Source organism: Peromyscus californicus, unplaced genomic scaffold (assembly GCF_007827085.1).
Source record: "Peromyscus californicus insignis strain IS unplaced genomic scaffold, ASM782708v3 Scaffold_19__1_contigs__length_69161282, whole genome shotgun sequence".
Taxonomy (NCBI): domain Eukaryota; kingdom Metazoa; phylum Chordata; class Mammalia; order Rodentia; family Cricetidae; genus Peromyscus; species Peromyscus californicus.
In genome coordinates, this window is record NW_026294491.1 from 2,719,840 (window position 1) to 2,737,350 (window position 17,511).

The window sequence follows — 17,511 nt, forward strand, 5'->3', positions numbered from 1 at the left end:
CAGGACAGGCACCAAAGCTACACAGAGAAACCCTGTCTCGAAAAACTAAAACCAAAACCAAAAACAAAAACAACAACAACAACAAAAAAAGCCCCCAAACTAAAACAACAGAAAATAGAATAAACAGAATTCCTGGCTTGGTAGTAGAGACCTGTAACTCTAGAATTTGTGTGTGTGGGTGGTGGTAGGTTGGGGCAGCTTGATTGCAAGTTTGAAGGAAGCCCGTGCTACATACTGTGACCTCTGCATCATAGATAGATGGATAGATGGAGGGAGGGATGGAAGTGCCTGTGTTGAGTGGGTGAGATTTCTTTTCTTTCTTTTTTGTTTCTTCTGGTTTTTCAGGATGCTGGGATTAAAATCTTGTGCCTCCACCGCCTAGCAAGTGGATGAGATTTCAAAAGAAAGCCCCAGAGATGAAAAATAAAATCTGGAGATAGACATCTGGGGAAGGGGAGAAAGAGGGATTATTAGTGACATGTCTGGGGAGGAGACAACATGTCACTGAGCCTGGAGGTATAGAGAATTCCCAGTCAAGAGACAGGTGTGCCTGAGGCATGGTGACACACACCTGTAATTCCAGCACTTGGGAGGGGGAAGAAGTATTTCAGGAGTTGAAGGTTACCTCAGGTACACAGTGAGTTTAACTGAGCTACATGAGACACAGTCTCAAAATAAGTAAATGAATCGAGGGTGGGGGTGGGCAGGCGGACAGACAAAGCAGGCACAAAAGGGCTGGGAGAAGCAGAATATTTTGAAAACATCATTAATTTTGTGCAGTGTAATCACTGGCTATTTGAGATTCTGGCAGTGTGAGGAACGGAAGTACATTTCAAGGAGGCAGGAAAGAAAGACAGAGTCACACAGACGCTTTCCAACCCAAGAGGAAAGCCGTTCAGGGTGTGAGGAAGGAAATGCTGCACACAAGAAATCCTCCAAGAGCCTTGGTGGAGGCTGCTCTCTCAGAGGACCTGAGTTCGGGTCCCAACACCCACAGCAGGTGGTTCATAATCACCTGTAACTCCAGCAGCGTACCGGAGGGCCTTGGTGGGCATCCGCACACATTCTTGTATACACTCCAGAGCAGACAATAAATAAAATAAAAATAAATCTTTAAGAAAAAGAGCTATCATTAGGGAAGGTATGTTAGACCTGAAACGTCCCAAGGGGAACCTGTGATACCAGTGCCTCCGCCTCTCCCACCCCACCTCAGTGCAAGGTTTTCTGTCTGGATTTGGGGTCACAGCCTGGTCTGAGCATATCTCACCAGCCTCCCTGTGTGTCCTGGCGGTGCCTTATGAATGAACAAAGCTGGGTGACACCCTGTTCTCCATGTGTGCTGTGAAACCAGACACCCGCTCCGCTTGTCCCCATCCCCTCTCACAGAGGCCCCGCTATCGACAGGCTTAGGGTGAGCTGGGGCAATTAGCCAGGTGTAGGGGCTCCGTTAGCGCTCTCCCCAGGGTCCCCACAGCTCTCTGCTCCTTGCCTGAGCTTGCCTTCACCCGGGACCCTGCGGGCCTGTGGTGTTCTCCCCTTGTCCCTGTCACCCCAGCCTTGATCAGCCTAACTGGTCTACCACCTTCTTCCTTCCAGAAGTCTCCGGTCCCCATTCCAGAGGGGAGCGGGAAAGCAGGATTGAGAACGACCCTCCAGGTCTTCTCCGGTCTGGTTTCTTCTCTCTTTTGAGCTAAGGTTTAACACAGCACAGAATGACCTCTAACTTTCTATATAAAGTAGAGTGTAGCTTTGACCTACAGCAAGCCTGGCTGGGGACCCTCTTTTCTCTGCTGTCATAGGAAACTATCTCCTTCCGCTTTTGTCTTTTGCCGGCCAGCCCCGCTCCCCTCCCTCGCGGAGGAAAAAAAAAAAAAAAACAAGATGAAAAGTGAAAAGGGAACGGAACGCCAGGGTGTTCTCCGAACTCTGGAACTGCGGGTGATAAATCCACTAAAGTGTCTTTAATACCGTCTTTCGGAAGTTCACACACACGCACACACAGATCAAAACAAGTCTAGGGTTGAGAGGAGCGGGGTGCGCAGGCTCCCTTCCTGAATCCTTCTGCCCCGCTGCCCAGGGGTTGGCACAGCTAGAAAGAGTATTTACATTGCAGGGACTTGGTTCTTTTTCCAGGGTGAGGGGTACTAAAACCAGAAACTTCCCACATCTCACTCCAAAACCAACAAAACAGGAGTTCTGGAATTAGCAGGAAAATAGGTAGAAACCCCGGCGGAGAAGAGAAATCCGCATTGGCAAAAATCCGAACCAGAGTAGGGTTGCAGTTCTCCCAGGGCTGAGTCCTCTTAGAGGGGTAGGGGTAAGCGTCCGTCTGTCCGTCTGTAGGCTGGGCCTGAATTCAAATACCCAATCAACAGACTAAATCACCCCGCAAGGAAGAAAAGAAGGCGGAGCCTGCCGACCTGGAGGCGGGGTTTGTGGGAGTTGGGGCGGGGCCTATAGAGGAGGCGGAGCTTCGGGGACCTGACTCCCTACCGGGGATCGGAGACCAGGAGAGCTCCGCCCCCGGCATTGCACTTTGATGGGCTGGGGAACTGGGGCGACTCGGGACTCGGTGTTTGGCCTGGATTCCAGTGCCGCTGGGGATGTGGGCTTTGGAGAGGTTCCTGAGGAACTGGATTCGGAGCGTACTCGCTGGGCCAGAGATTCCGAGGGGGCGGAGTTTATGATGTCTGGAAGTCCGGCGGCCACAGGAGGATGTGCAGGGCGCGCGTTGGGTAGGCGGCAGGACGGCACGACGCGCCTGGGAGGTTGGGGGGCACAGAGTGGGGCCGAGATGGGAACGTGTTTAGGGGTCCCAGTAGTTTTCGTGGTGCTGGGCGGCGATGATGATGACGACCGTGAGGATGGTACAGAGCACCATGGCTGCGATGCCCACGGCCAGGGAGATGAATGAGAAGTTCCGGGCCTCGCGTGAAGCGATCTCGGCGGACACCATGTCTCCGCGGGCCAAGGCCGTGCGCACCTGTCGGGGAGGGATGCGGGAAGAGGGTCAGAGGGCCACGGCTCACCGGTCGCAGCCTCCCTCTAAGAATATGCCCAGAATGGCCTGGGCTAAGGAATCCCGGGTCTGCCTAGGCTTTTCCTGTCCGCCCCCGCCCCACACACCTGCACGGCCTTGAAGATGGCGATGATGCCTGTAGGCCAGAAGCAGCAGATGGTGGTCAGCACGGCGATGGGCATGTAGTCGTGCGGCGGGCGCCTGGGCTCTAACAGAGCCAGCCCTGGGCCTTGGGGCGGCGGGGGCAGAGTGGAGGTCACTCCCGGGCCCCCGGGGGTCCCGCCTGCGTAGGGCTGTGGGAAGGACAGTGGGGGGAAAGGGCCGTCACGCCTACACTCTCGCTGCTTGCCAGCGGCCGGCCAGTTGGCAGAGAGGTTTCTAAAAACAGGATTCTAAGGTTTAAAGGGGGAAAAAAAATGAACACCCCATCCTTCCTGGTAGTAAAATCGGCCTAGGCCTCGGTGGACGTTCCCACACTCTTGCAAGGCATGGGTCTGTTCTGCACTTCAGGTCTTGTGTCCATCCTCCTCAGCATCCCCAGGCTCAGGCTTTGCTCCCTTCTACCCCTGGCTTCCCAGGTTCCATTCCTTCCTCTCCCTCCAAGCGGTCTCCTTCTTTCAGACCTCCTCTTGACTTTTGAACCACCTCCCACGCCTTGACCTCTGATCCCCGAAGATGCCCCCCACCAGCCCCACCACCTCCCCACCCACAATCCCTTCCTTCTCCACTCTTCTGTCTAGGGTTTGTTGTTACCAGAACACCGCTCGGTCCGGTTCTACTTCGCTCTCTCTCTCTCCCAGCTCCCCCACGTGTCCCTGTTGCACCTGCCTCCCTCCCTCTCCTCCTAGGTCCCGTCAGCCCCACACTCACCGTGCCCACCGGATACACCGGAACATAGGCAGTGCAGGGCTGCAGCTGCAGCGGGTAGCCGGGCGCCACGTAGCCCCCCAGCGGCAGCGTGCCCACCGCCCCCGCGTGCGTGGGCACCACAAAGCCCGGGGCCTGGGCCGTCGGGGCTGGCGCTGGCGGGGGCGGGGCGGCAGCCGCCGGCGGTGGTGGGGGAAGTGGGCCCTCGAAGCGAGTCTCCTGCAGATAAGGGTCGGGTGGCATGCGGGGTAAGGTAGCACAGCCGGGTGGGGGAGCCCCAGCGCCGGGACCGGGCGGGGCATGGTGAGGGGGCCTCGGTAGCGTGGCGGAGGACGAAGGGCCACGCTGAGCGCCAGCCGCAGCAGAGGCCAGGCCACCTGCCCCTAAGCGCGGGAGGGTGGCAGTGCCAGACTGGTGGTAGTGGTGGTGGTGGTGATGGTGTGAGGAGGGGGCCGTTTGTGGGGGCGGGATGGGGGGCTCGGCCGGAGGCTGGGGCGCATTGTAGGGCGGCGGTGAAGTGTGGGGAACTGAGTCTGGAAGGCCTGGCCACGGAAAGCAGAGGAGAGGATAAGGAGAGAGAGAAAAGAGCCAGAGATCAGAAGGTAAGAAGCATCAGACAGAGATGGAGAAGTGTCAGGGGAGAGACCGGGGAGATGACGCCTCCCGTTCTGGGGTCAGGGAAGGGGTGGTATCCGGGCCACCTGCCCTCCAGTCTAGTTTTGCCATCACAACTCCTCCCCAGCTCCTCCGCTGTCACCCACAGTCGTCAACCACACATCCTCATCCAGGGCTGTCTCAGGGCTGTCCCTCTTCGTGCGTGCTCGGTTTGGCCGTTTTTATGCGGATGACACTTCCGCTTCCCTTCAGTGGGGAAGCGGGCCAGGGGTTACCTGGGAATCCCGTGGCCTCTGTTCGGAGGGCCGTAAAAAAAAGTCTTCTGGTGGTTCATGCCTGGAATCCCAGCACTTGTGAAGCAGAGGCAGGAGGATGAGGAACTAGGGAGTTCAGGGCCAGCCTGGGCTACATAGGGAAATCTCGTCTGGGGGGGGGGGGGAAGTCTTCTAGATTTTACTTCCCGACAACCCCCATCCGATCAAGGCGGCATCGCTATTTTTCCACTGGGTGTCTCCATGCCAGTGAACCAGGGATTGTCCATCTGTCACTCCTAGTGATGCTGTCCTTGCAGTACCTGGCTGTGCCTTCCTCTCCTTCTCAACCTGCCCCCCCCCATGTTGTTGACAAGGCACAAGGCAGACTGACCCAAAGAAAGGAAGAGAAGGATGTGACAGAGAAAGAGGAGGGGGTGCGGGTCCGAGCGGAGAGAAGGGGAATGGAACTGAGCCACCATACAACACCCCAGAGAGGGTCAAAGAAGGGGGTTAGGGCAAGTGGGGGGGGTTAGACAGGAGATAATGGAGGGGATGGTGTTGGGGGGGGTATTGGTATTTTTCTTTTTTACCTGACTTTTCCGATGACATGTTTGCAATTGCTGGGACAGGGTCTCTGAGGCGGGCGTCAGGGCCCCCTGGCTGGTGCAGGAGTCTGGGTCCGGGATGGCGCAGCCGGCAGCGGCGGCGGCGGCGGCGGCGGCGGCAGCGCAGAGATGGAGAGATGAAGACAGAGTCGGAGGGGGGCAAGCAGAGGGAGGGTGGCAAGGGGGGGGGGAGCTTAAAGGGACCGAGGCGAGGGAGGGGGAGAGCTTCAGAAGTCCCCCCACACACACACTGGTTCTCTCTGCTCTTGGACCACCTCTTTCCTGCTCTCACCCTGGCATTCAAGCCCCCAGTTTAGGCTCCCTTGGAGTTGTCATGGAAACCGGGAGGCAAGACCAGGCGAGGCGGGTGGGACTAAGAGAATGAAGGAGGGAGAGAGAACTCTCTCTCTCCCTCAAAGACTCGCTGTAGTGATTATATTGTGGGAAGCCAGTTCAGAGGGTTCACCCCACTTATCTCCAGACCCGCTCGTCCAAGGGGTTCTTTCCTCAGTCCCTCTCAGTGCTCCCTGCAAGATCGCTCCAGGCTCCTCCAGTTAGAGACAGAACCAGGTGTGAGAGAGAATGGTGTAAAGCTGGGAACCAAGAGAGCCTGAAAAGTCCCCCAGGTATACGGCCTGGGTGGGCCTGTCCTCCCGGCTGTGAGGTAGGAAGCTCAGGTCTGTAATTTGAAGCTGGCTGAGGAAACGGAGGGAAAGTGCCTGTGGGGATACACAGGCTCCTTCTTCCTCCAGGCTTAAAGAGCTGAAATGCTTGAGCAAAGGGAAGCAAGATGTAATTGCTTATCTGTGACAGGCAGGTTTGAGAAAGCGTGCTTGTGGGGGCTGAAGAGTTCTTGGGCCGGTCAGCATTCTACCCATTCCCTACAGCACCCCCTGCCCTCCTCTCTCCCGCCCCAAGACGCTGATCCACCTCCGGAGTCAACCCGAGGCGCAGTGGTGACTTAAAGTCTTTTATTTGCTTTTTGTGTCTTGGAAGGGCGTGGGTGGGGAGGTAGGGTGAGGATAGGCAGTCTATAGAGATTACACCAGTTGGGCCTTTTGCAGAAACCTAGCAGGAGAATCAGAAATGCCCTCCCCTTTTAGAATTTCCCAACCCTCGCCTGAGGCAGTTGCCGTAGGACAGAGCCCCTCCAGGCCGAGCAGTCCCAGACATGTCTTGAGCTGGTCCCAGGTCTTAGAAATTTTTACATCACGGTTTCATACCGGTGGTTCTGGTTTTTCAAGCGTGGATGGATCAGAGAGAACCCCGGACCCATCCCTCCCACACAGTCTTCACTATATATGCTCTGTTTTTTTTTTTTTTTTTTTTTTTTTTTTTTTTTTTTTTTTTTTTTTTTTTTTTTTTTTATTGAGAGTCGAGTTCAGACTGAGCAAAAACCCCGAGTACAGGCCGAGAGGCTCAGGCATGCTCAGAAATCCTGGAAACTTATTTCACTGTTAAGTAAAAGCCCTGACGGGTAAAGGCCATCCTGGGGCACTCGGGGTGTGCGCAGGGGTCACGGGTAGGCCGAGTGGTGCCAGCGCCCGCAGCGCGAAAGTCTGGCAGCAGTAACAGGGTCGGTGTCGCCAGCAGCCTGCAGGGATCTGAGGAGCAGATTGTTGGGGTCACTCAGAGTTGAAAGACTGGTGGCAATCCGGTGGTGAGTTCTTGCAGCCCCCGGGGCCCTACGCCCATGGAAGGTGGGTCATGAAGGGTTGGTCATGAACGCAGATATAAAAGTAGGGCCAGAGAAACTGGGCCAGGCTGCACTTCACTCGAGGGGCCTGAAGGACTCTCGGCGTCTCCGGGGACAAGGGCACAACACGCACTTCAGAGTGAAAGAGTTGTAAGGCGCTGATCCGGAGCGGGAGGGCAGACAGGAGCGGGAAGAGGGGTGCTCCGGCTGCGGTCCGCCGGGCACGCGGGCCTGTCACTCGCCTGGCCTCCAGCTAGACGCTGGGATAACCTTTCGTCAGTCCTACCCTCCCCCCGCCACTTTGGGACCAGAAATTCGGGCTCGGCTGCAAAGCCAGACAGTCTGGGTTGGAAAGTGGGGCGCATCAGGGAGGAGAAGTCGCACCCCTGGGTGGCTGGGAAAGCCTTCGTTAGTACCCGATTATCTTTGCTGTTGCTTCTCCCCTTCCGGTTGAATGGATCGCTCCGCCTGTCTCCTCCCCATCTCCTTGGGTGCAATGGAATGTTCCATTGCCCCTCCGGTCCGCTGTCCGCGTTGCAGGGAACGCTCTCTCTGTTGTCAGGGAAAGCCCCGGACGTGACGGCTTTGCGCGACCCCGAGCAGCACCCCCCTCCCACCCGTCATCCCCCTGTGCGCTCTCCTGGTCCCCCTTTGCCTCCTACCCCGTGGATTCCAGACTGGGTACAAGGAAACAGCTGGCGGAGCGAAGCCTCCAGACCCAGGCCAGGTGGGAGTTTCCACTCTCCGTGGGACCTGGGCTGCTGCTCCGGGGCCGTTGCAGAACCCCGAGTTGTGCATGGCCGAGGTGATGCTTACGGAAGATCCTGGGCCTAGGGACTAAGTCCCTTGAGCGCCAAGTTGGGGGCGGGACTTAGGGTGAGCATTAGTGCACCGAGGTGGTAGGGGGTGTGTTTGTGCAGAACAAACTGGAGTAAGTTGAAAGTAGGCTATGGTGACAAGGACCTGGTATAGGCGCGGAGGCCGGAGGTTGCTGGGAGTCTATTGGGGGAGGAAGGTGGGGGTCGCGTCCCTGACAGCCGGTCCGTCGTTTCTTCTCAGGTGGGAGCATGCCAGGGCTATGGAGGCAGAGGCTTCCTTCGGCGTGGGCTTTGCTCCTTCTGCCGTTCTTGCGACTGCTGATGCCCGCAGCCCCCGCACCCCACCGCGGGTCCTACAAGCCAGTGATCGTGGTGCACGGGCTCTTTGACAGTTCCTACAGCTTCCGCCACCTGCTGGACTATATCAATGAGGTCTGTCAGGGGACGCCGGGCGGAGGGTGTGGGAGCAGCTACAGTGGTTGGGGAGGAAGCGTGGGCAGCTGAAAGACAACCCCTCTAGGCCAGCTCCTCGGGGTACTGCTGCTACCGTGGGGAGATTTGGGGGACGGGGGTTCCTGGTTCCAGCAAGCTCAGTGAATGCACGTGGCCTTCATAGTCCAACCCCAGTGGCTGCATTGCCCCTTTCCCACAGACACACCCCGGGACTGTGGTGACAGTGCTCGATCTCTTCGATGGCCGAGAGAGCTTGCGGCCCTTGTGGGAACAGGTGCAAGGGTTCCGAGAGGCTGTGGCCCCCATCATGGAAAAGGCCCCTGAAGGGGTGCATCTCATCTGCTACTCCCAGGGTAGGCAACACACACTCCTAACTCCCAAGCCTTGTACGAGCTTGACCCTTATCTAAGGCGTGCTTTTCCAGCGTTTGCTTTTCTGAACTGCATAGCTCTGGTCACGAGCCTCCGTTTTCTGGCTTCCCTCAGCACCTGTCCTCCTCCCGTGTGTCCCGAATGGGAGGGAGGCTTCCTTCCATCCTCATTTTCCATGGTTCTTACAGTTAAGGATTTGAAGAGCAGCTAAAAGCCTCTCAGTTGGTCAGAGGCCTAGACTCTGTAGCTTGGCTCTGTCACGTGACACGTGGCTTGCGGGCACAGGGTGTGTCTTTAGTCTTGGATCCCATTCTTTAAAGAATTTTGAGAGCCGGGCGTGGTGGCGCACGCCTTTAATCCCAGCACTCGGGAGGCAGAGGCAGGCGGATCTCTGTGAGTTCAGGCCAGCCTGGTCTCCAAAGCGAGTTCCAGGAAAGGCGCAAAGCTATACAGAGAAACCCTGTCTCAAAAAAAAAAAAAAAAAAAAAAAGCATTTTGAGAGATCAGAGGCAAGGGTCCCTACAGTCCCTGTTCCTAAGGCCCCTTGCAATGTTGGTGCTCTGCCTCCAGGGGGCCTGGTGTGCCGAGCTTTGCTGTGCGTCATGGATGAGCACAATGTGGATTCTTTCATCTCCCTCTCTTCCCCACAGATGGGACAGTATGGAGGTGAGTGGGCTATGTGGGTTCATAGAAACCACCATGTGTGGGGCACAGAGGGTTGAGGCCACATGGCACTGCCTTTCTTTTCTCAGACACAGACTATCTGAAGTGGCTGTTCCCTACATCCATGCGGTCTAACCTCTATCGGGTCTGCTATAGTCCTTGGGGCCAAGAATTTTCCATCTGCAACTACTGGCATGGTAAGTGGGGTGGTGCTGCGCCGGGGCCTTCGTGGACATGGCACCGTGGAGGGGGAGGCCTGCGCCCACCTCTACCATAACCGAAGCAACAGTTTCCATTTATCAATAACTTACTATCAAATAGATGCTGTTCAGAATGCTGTCTGCAAGCCGCCCAGGTGCCTCAGAGTGTGTGGTCTGGTGCAAAAAAATGTTTTGGTTTTTTTTTTTTTTTTTTTCCCCGAGACAGGGTTTCTCCGTGTAGCTTTGCGCCTTTCCTGGAACTCACTTGGTAGCCCCGCTGTTTTTTTTTTGTTTTTTTTTTTTGAGGCAGGGTTTCTCTGTAGTTTTGGTGCCGGTCCTGGAACTCACTTTGTAGACCAGGCTGGCCTTGAACTCACAGAGATCTGCCTGGCTCTGCCTCCTGGTGCTGGAATTAAAGGCGCGTGCCACTGCCACCGCCACCGCCCCCACCCCCACCGGGCACAAAATTTTTCTTTAAAAAAATTAATGGATTATCATTATTATTACTCTCTCTGTCTCTGTCTCTCTCCGTGTATATGTGTGTATGTGTGTGTTCATGAATGAACTATGGCACATACATGGAGGTCAGAGGACAACTTTCAGAAGTCCATTTTCTCCACCATTGCTCATTTGCTACAATGTGGATCACAGGTCATATGAGGGAGTGGCTGCCCCAGTACAGCTTTATTTACAGAAACAAGTAACAGGCTGGATTTGGTCCATTAGGGGAGAGGGGGAGGGGGAGAGGGAGAGGGTAACCCTAACCCTGACCCTGGATGCTGGGGCCAGATTAGGGGTTGAGCCTGACTTTGTTGGGTAACCTTGGGTACGTTACTTAGCTTTCTGGGACCAAGTCTCCTTCTATAAAGTAATGTAGCATGGACCTTGTGAGGTGGTTATAATCATTAAATTAATGAAAACTTTTTAAAAATCACTGCCTCACCAGGTGGTGGTGGCGCACGCCTTTAATCCCAGCCCTTGGGAGGCAGAGCCAGACGGATCTCAGTGAGTTCAAGGCCAGCCTGGGCTACAAAGAGAGTTCCACGACAGCCAGGATTGTTACATAGAGAAACTGTCTTGAAAAACCACACACACACACATACACACACACACACACACACACACACACACACACAATCACTCACACAGGGTGCCGCATAAAAGTGTCTCCCAGGCCAGGAGTGCTGATACACCTATTTAATCCCAGCACTTGGGAAATAGAGGCAGGAGGATCTCTGAGTTTGAAACTAGCCTGAATTATATAGGAGTTCCAGGATAGCCAGGACTAAATAGATCCTGTCTCAAAAAACAGACAAAATAGCAGGAAACCTCAAAAAGTGCCTTTGATTGTGCTGACCGTGATTTTTATCCTTCTGTTGTGTGGCTGGATGTCTGTCTTCACTATTAGATGTATGTATGTCTTTTATGTATATAGGTACTTTGCGTGTACATCTGCACGCCAGGCGAGGGCATCAGACAGCTGTGAGCTGCCATGTGGGTGCTGGGAATTGAACTCAGGACCTTCAGAAGAGCAGTGAGAAGTCTTTTTTCTTTTTTTTTTTTTTTGGTTTTTCGAGACAGGGTTTCTCTGTGTAGCTTTGCACCTTTCCTGGATCTCGCTCTGTAGACCAGGCTGGCCTCGAACTCACAAAGATCCACGTGCCTATGGCTCCCGAGTTCTGGGATTAAAGATGTGCGCCACCACCACCCGGCTAGAAGTCTTAATCACTGAGTCATCTCTCCAGCCCCAATCTTCACTATTACTATCGTCTCCTTACTGACCATCTAGTCTTCCCTTCCATTATGTTTTTTTTCTTCTTTCTTCCTTTTTAAAAAAAATTTAAAATTTTATGTGTATGGGTGTTTTTCTGCATGTATGTGCACTACATGCATGCCTGTTGCCTGTGGAGGCCAGAAGACGGCATTGGATCCCCTGGGACTGGAGTTACAGTTGTGAGCTACCGTGTGGGGGTCCTGGGAGTTGAACCAGAGTCATGGAATAGCAGCCAGTGCTCTCAACCACTGAGCCATCCCTCCAGCCCACTTGAACTCTATGTAGCCAAGGATGACTCTGAACTGATCCTCCTGACGTAACATCCTGAGCTCCAGTATTAGAGGTGTGGGCCACCCATGTCAGTTTATGCAGGATGTGGGGGTCACATCCCAGGGCCTCAGGCATGCTGCGCTACACCCCAGCTCCAGCTGTCTCCCTAACTGCTGTTTGTACTCAGATCCTCACCATGATGACTTGTACCTCAATGCCAGCAGCTTCCTGGCCCTCATCAATGGGGAGAGAGACCATCCCAATGCCACTGGTAAGGCCCCACCCCAGCTGTGCCCCTGTTCTGTTTCTATCCCGGCCTGAGCCCTGTGGCTGACCCTGTCTCTCCTCATCTCTACAGTGTGGCGGAAGAACTTTCTCCGAGTGGGCCGCCTGGTGCTGATTGGGGGTCCTGACGATGGAGTCATCACTCCCTGGCAATCTAGGTAACAAGGGGTTGTAGAGGCTGAAGACCTGGCTTGTTAGTGTCCCTATATACAACAGATGTTCTCTTAGACACAGGGGCCCAGTGTGTAGCCCAGGCTTGACCTCTTGCCTTTACCTCCCAAGTGACAGGCATGATTACCACATCCATGTCTCCCTTTTTCTTTCTGGCAGTGCTGGGGATCAGATCCAGGGGCTTACACATGCTAGGCAAGTGTTCTGCACATCTGACCCTTGTAGAAATGTTTAAGTCTGCAGGGCGGTGGTGGCACACGCCTTTAATCCCAGCGCTTGAGGCAGAGGCAGGCAGGTCTCTGTGAGTTCAAGGTCAGCCTGGTCTACAGAGTGAGTTCTAGGAGATCCAAGGCTGTTAACACAGAGAAACCCTGTCTTGAAAAAAAAAAGGAAAAAAAAAGGAGGGTGGGGGTGGAGGGAGAAATGGTTGAGTCTGAGGCAAGAAGATCACTTGAGCCCAAGAGTTCAGAATGAATCTGCGCAACATAATAAGACCCTTTCACCAAAACACACAAAAAACTGATATATTTAATTCCAGCACTCAGGAGGCAGAGGCAGGTGGATCTGTTTCAGGCCATTCAGGGCTGTTTTTTGAGACACATGTGTCAAAAAGCAAAACACCACCACCACCGACAAACAAACAAAAAACTTTCTGGTATAGAAAGTCTTTTGAGGGGCTGGAGATTGGCTCAGAGGTTAAGAGCACTGGCTGCTCTTCCAGAGGTCCTGAATTCAATTCCCAACAACCACATAGTGGCTCACAACCATCTATAATGATCTGGTGCCCTCTTCTGGCCAAAAGAACACTGGACACATAATAAATCTTAAAAAAAAAAAAGAAAGTTTTGATACTGGAAGCTGGAGATGTGGCTCAGCTGGTACAGCTCTTGCCGAGCATGCCTGGGTTCCATCCCAGCACTCAGGAAGTAGAGGAGGAGGATCCGAAGTTCAAGGCACTGCATAGTGAATACGAGGCCAGCCTGGGCTACATGAGACCCTATTTCAAAAACCACACATGAACATTCATACACACATAATTTTGAAGTAATCATGAGTTCTTTTTTTGTGATTCTTTCTTTTTTTAAGATTTATTTATTTATTTCTTATGTTTACAATTTCCTGTCTGCATGTACTCCTGCAGGCCAGGAGAGGGCACCAGATCTCATTACAGATGGTTGAGAGCCACCATGTGGTTGCTGGGAATTGAACTCAGGACCTCTGGCAGAGCAGCCAGTGCTCTTAACCACTGAGCCATCTCTCCAGCCCATAATCATGGATTCTGAGGAGGTTGCAGAGATGGTTTATCAGGGCCCACAACATCAAACTCATAGCATGAGGCGAGGTGGTGCACGCCTTTATCCCAGAACTTGGGAAGCAGAGGCAGGTGGATCTCTGAGTTTAAGGCCAGCCTGGTCTTCCTAGTGAGTTCCAGGACAGTCAGAGCTATGTAGAGAGAGACGCTGACTCAAAAAAAAAAAACAAAAACAAAAAAACCCAAAAAGCCAGAAAACCAAAGTCAGGGCACTGACATCACTACAGTGTGAGAGCGAGGTTCTGGCTACTTTATTACATTCCTTGCCGTTCTGCGCCAGAGTATAAACCTCAGCCCCTCTGTCTCATTCCTCGGGAAAGCTGATAGCTCCATAGCTCTGTACACCTGCTTCTGTGGTGCGTCATGATGAATTGGCCTGGGAGTGTCACCTGAAATTTACTCAACAAGTATTTATTGAACACTATGTGTGCCCAGGTGCTATTCTGGGCTGTGGGGAAGCATTGGCAAAGAAAGTCCCTGGTGTCCTGTTCTTTAAACACTAAATTAGAAATACCATGGCAGGTGCAAAGAAAGGAGGCGGGGCCTGCTGTAGCCTGTGGTCAGGGAAGTGTCCTCAAAGGAGCTGCCATCTGAACAAGCCCGAGGAAGGGAGGGAAGGCTTGTTCCTGGGGGCCTAGCGGAGTCCCGTGGGGATTGGGGAGAGCAAGAGGAGGCGAACGGTAGCTGGCCTTGAACCCTTGTAGGCCAACGTCAGGCCTCTGAGCTGGCTCTTTCTTATTGTGACAAACCATAGCTGAGCATGGTGGGCACAACTGTCATCCTAGTACCTTGGAGGCAGAGGTAGAGGGATATTTATTGTGTTTGTGGCCGGCCTGGGCTACCAAGTGAGACTACTCAAAAACAATAAGCTAACAGATAACAGTAAGCTGAGAGGATGTAGCTCGGAGTATTTGGCTACCATGCTGAAGCTCTGGGTGTGATGATGCTGTTTGTGTGATGATGGGTTTCCACGTGCAGTTTTTCCCGCGTGTAGCCCTGACAAGGCTGGCCTTGAACTCACAGACATCCTCCTGCCTCTGGCTCTTGAGTGCTGGGATTAAAGGCCTGTGCCACACCACCCAGCTCTTGGGTTTAACTCTTAGCACCAGGAGGAAAGAGCAGATGGGTGGATAGTTAGGTAGGCAGAAGTGATCATTTTTTTAGTTTTTGGTTTGAGACAGTGTCATGTATTCCAGGCTGGCCTCAAATTTGTTGTATAGCCAAGGATAGAGACATTTGTTACTATGTTAAAGTTTATACAGTGCTGGTAATCAACCCAGGACTTCAGGCATGCTAGGCAGTCACTCTACCAACTCAACTACATACCCAATCTTAGAAATTACAAGTTTTTTAAAAAAAGTTTAATTTAATGTGCATTGGTGTTTTGTCTGCATTCATGTCTGTGTGAGGGTGTTGGGTCCCCTGGAACTATAGTTTCAGACAGTTATGAGCTGCCATGTGGTTGCTGGGAATTGAACCCTGGTCCTCTGGAAGAGCAGCCAGTTCTCTTAACCTCTGGGCCATCTCTCCAGCCCCCAACTCCTAGAATTTTAACCGTTAGCATTTGTCAAGTTATTGACAAAGAGGGTCTACTTGTAATTTTTTTTTTCTTTTTTGAGACAGAGTCTCACACTGTGTAGCCCTGGCTGTCCTGGAATGCACAGAGATCCTCCAGCTGCTGCCTCCTAGGTGTTGGAATTAAATGTATACACTACTACATCTGGCAATATTCTCTAATTAAAAAAACAATTGGCTGAGTCTGTGAAGTGCCTGGCCACTTGAGCTTAATCCCTGGAAACCCTGTAAGGTGTCCTCTGACCTCCATACCATACATGCACCCAACATTAGATTTTAGCTGGGCATGGCTGCACACGCCTTTAATCATAGCTCCCTGGAGTCAGAGGAAGCTGGATCTCTGGTGGCTCACAACTATCTATAATGAGATCTGGTGCCCTCTTCTGGTCTTCAGGCATACATGCAGGCAGAACACTACATGATTAAAAAAAAAATTAAAAATTAAGCTAAACATGGTACCACACACCTCTCCTCTCTGCACTCACAAGAAGGTAAGAGAATCACAGCCAATGTAGGGTTCACAGTGAGACCCTGCAAAAAGGACTGATTGACTTATTTGCAGTAGTGAGTGTTGAATCTAGTATCTATGCTAGGCATGTTTTTCTGTGTTTAATTGTTTGGTTTTGAAGATAGACTCTCTACATAGCGCTGGCTGTCCTAAAACACACTATGTAGACCAGGTTGGCCTTGAACTCAGAGATCCTCTTGCCTATCGAGTGCTGAGATTGTAGACATACACCACCACACTTGGTTCTTGAATTCCTTTTTTAAAGATTTATTACTTTGATTCATATGTTGGTGTGTCTGCATGGGGTTGTGTGCATGTGAGTGCAGGTGCCCTTGGAGAGTAGCCAGCACTTCCGATCTGCTGAGCTACCTCTCCGACCCCCAAACTTACATTTTTTTTTAATTTTTGAAAAAAAAATGTATGTGTATGAGTGGTTTGCCTGCATGTACATTTATGTACCACGTGCATGCCTGATGTCCAGGAAGGCCATAAGATGGTATGGATTGCCTGGAACTGGAGTTACAAATGGTTGTGAAACACCACATGGATGCTGGAACCTGAGTCCTCTGGAAGAGCAGCCAGTGCTCTTAACCTTTGAACTAGCTCTCCAGCACTTACATTCTTCAAATCAGGATGGTTCTTAGTTGTTTGAGACAGGGTCTCATGTAGCCTCCTCTGGCCTTGAACATGCTATGTAGCTGAAGCTGGCCTCGAACACTGCATACTTGTGCCTTCATGCCTAGTTCCTCTTAAAGATTCTGAGTGTCCCCCATGCTGCCTGTCTCCCCAGGGGGCTTTGAGTCTCTATGAGACACACTAATGCACATTAGTTTTCCTTGGTCTCCTGATATCCTCCCTGCAAATCTCTTTGTAGCTTCTTTGGTTTCTATGACGCCAATGAGACGGTCTTGGATATGGAGGAGCAGCCGGTAAGCCCCTTGGAACAATTTTTCTCCTTCCATTGTTCCGTTTCATTCTGGACTTTCTGCCTCTGACCCCCGAGTTGAAGGGTCTGCCTCATGGGGCCGGGGAAGTGAGGGTATGGGGGTGGTGGGGGTGGGGTGTGGTTTGGACAGCAGCAGTACCTCACTTTGTCTCTTTTTCCCCATGTCTTCACGCCCTTCCACCTACCTTGAAGGTTTATCTGCGAGACTCCTTTGGGTTGAAGTCTCTGTTGGCCCGGGGGGCCATAGTAAGGTGTCCGGTGGCGGGGATCTCTCATACCACCTGGCACTCCAATCGCACGCTCTATGATAATTGCATTGAACCATGGCTCTCCTGAAGATGTCCTCAGGAATTCCCCAGCCCAGAGACCAAGTGGTGGCCTTGGGAAGCAGATGCCAGGCTCTGGCACGCCTGTGACCACCTCATCGCTCCCACACTGCCCCACCCCACCAGGGCTCCCTGAATCCTCCCCTCTGCTCCTCTGTGAATGACAAGTTCTGGTCCCCTACCTCATGTCCTCATCTGGGGACATCTCCGTGCGCTCCCTTTCTCCCAGGGCTGAGGTTGGGAAGTGAGCACCAGGTTTCTAACGGGCTTCACGCTGCTGCTCCTCCTCCTCTGGGTCTGGCTGTACCAGAGGAGAACCCAGCCCCTGCCCACCACAGGGGTCTCCTTCCAGGCCACTCAGGACATTTTTAGCTTCTGTTATCCCCATGTTCCCTTTTTCTCAACTTCCCTGTCGCCAGCCTCCCCGCCAAGAGGGACGCCCGTAAGAGGGGTTCTGCGGTTCCCCTATGGGGACAGTTCCACTTTTGAAGTGTCAGTGTTGGGGAATATCTGTGGCCTGCAAGGCCCATCTCAGGTTTGGGGATCCCCCAGTCCCTATGATCAGTGTTGGGGTATCCCCTGGGAGCCTAGGTTCTTTGAGGCCCCAGACCCTCTTTTAACTACCCTTGAGCGGGTGTTCTCTATTTATAGAAATAAAGTTCCATTTCCTCAGTGTGGCTTGGCTTATTCCTAGGTGAAGGGGACGGTGGGGATAGAAAGCCTGGGGCCTGGGTGCCCAGATGCCTGGTGGGGGTGGGGACCCCTTGGTGTTTCCGTCCTCTC

The 17,511-nt window shown here is 53.0% G+C and overlaps 2 protein-coding genes across 6 annotated transcripts; one reads left to right on the top strand and one right to left on the bottom strand.

Annotated features, from left to right (window-relative positions):
- Positions 1-1,933: 1,933 nt before the first annotated feature.
- Prrt1 (proline rich transmembrane protein 1) lies at positions 1,934-6,601 on the bottom strand. Its single transcript, XM_052744262.1, has 4 exons — positions 5,346-6,601; positions 3,890-4,428; positions 3,127-3,312; positions 1,934-2,983 (listed from the first exon to the last, which is right to left on the bottom strand). Exons 1-4 carry the CDS (start codon positions 5,362-5,364, stop codon positions 2,807-2,809), a joined length of 921 nt encoding a protein of 306 aa, XP_052600222.1. The 5' UTR covers positions 5,365-6,601; the 3' UTR covers positions 1,934-2,806.
- Ppt2 (palmitoyl-protein thioesterase 2) lies at positions 4,394-17,400 on the top strand. 5 transcript variants are annotated; one of them, XM_052744259.1, is made up of 10 exons: positions 6,714-7,020; positions 7,619-7,783; positions 8,116-8,306; positions 8,527-8,680; positions 9,269-9,364; positions 9,451-9,558; positions 11,793-11,876; positions 11,964-12,048; positions 16,331-16,385; positions 16,595-17,400. In XM_052744259.1, the coding sequence occupies exons 3-10, from the start codon at positions 8,124-8,126 to the stop codon at positions 16,736-16,738; spliced, it is 909 nt and encodes a 302-aa protein (XP_052600219.1). In that variant the 5' UTR covers positions 6,714-7,020; positions 7,619-7,783; positions 8,116-8,123; the 3' UTR covers positions 16,739-17,400. The 5 variants fall into 5 exon arrangements, with proteins under 5 accessions (XP_052600221.1, XP_052600216.1, XP_052600220.1 ...); XM_052744261.1 differs by lacking the exons at positions 6,714-7,020; positions 7,619-7,783 and adding an exon at positions 4,394-4,488; XM_052744256.1 differs by having other exon boundaries at positions 6,713-7,861.
- Positions 17,401-17,511: the final 111 nt, after the last annotated feature.

Bases quoted from the DNA above. Each gene is read 5' to 3' on its own strand.
- Prrt1 (XM_052744262.1), bottom strand. The intron at 3,313-3,889 runs GTGAGTGTGGGG...TCCTTCCCACAG, and splicing joins CGGTGTATCCGGTGGGCACG to CCCTACGCAGGCGGGACCCC. The intron at 2,984-3,126 runs GTGTGTGGGGCG...CCTCCCCGACAG, and splicing joins CCATCTTCAAGGCCGTGCAG to GTGCGCACGGCCTTGGCCCG.
- Ppt2 (XM_052744256.1), top strand. From the start codon at position 7,558: ATGTTCCATTGCCCCTCCGGTCCGCTGTCCGCGTTGCAGGGAACGCTC. The intron at 9,365-9,450 runs GTGAGTGGGCTA...TTCTTTTCTCAG, and splicing joins ACAGATGGGACAGTATGGAG to ACACAGACTATCTGAAGTGG. The intron at 11,877-11,963 runs GTAAGGCCCCAC...TCATCTCTACAG, and splicing joins AGACCATCCCAATGCCACTG to TGTGGCGGAAGAACTTTCTC.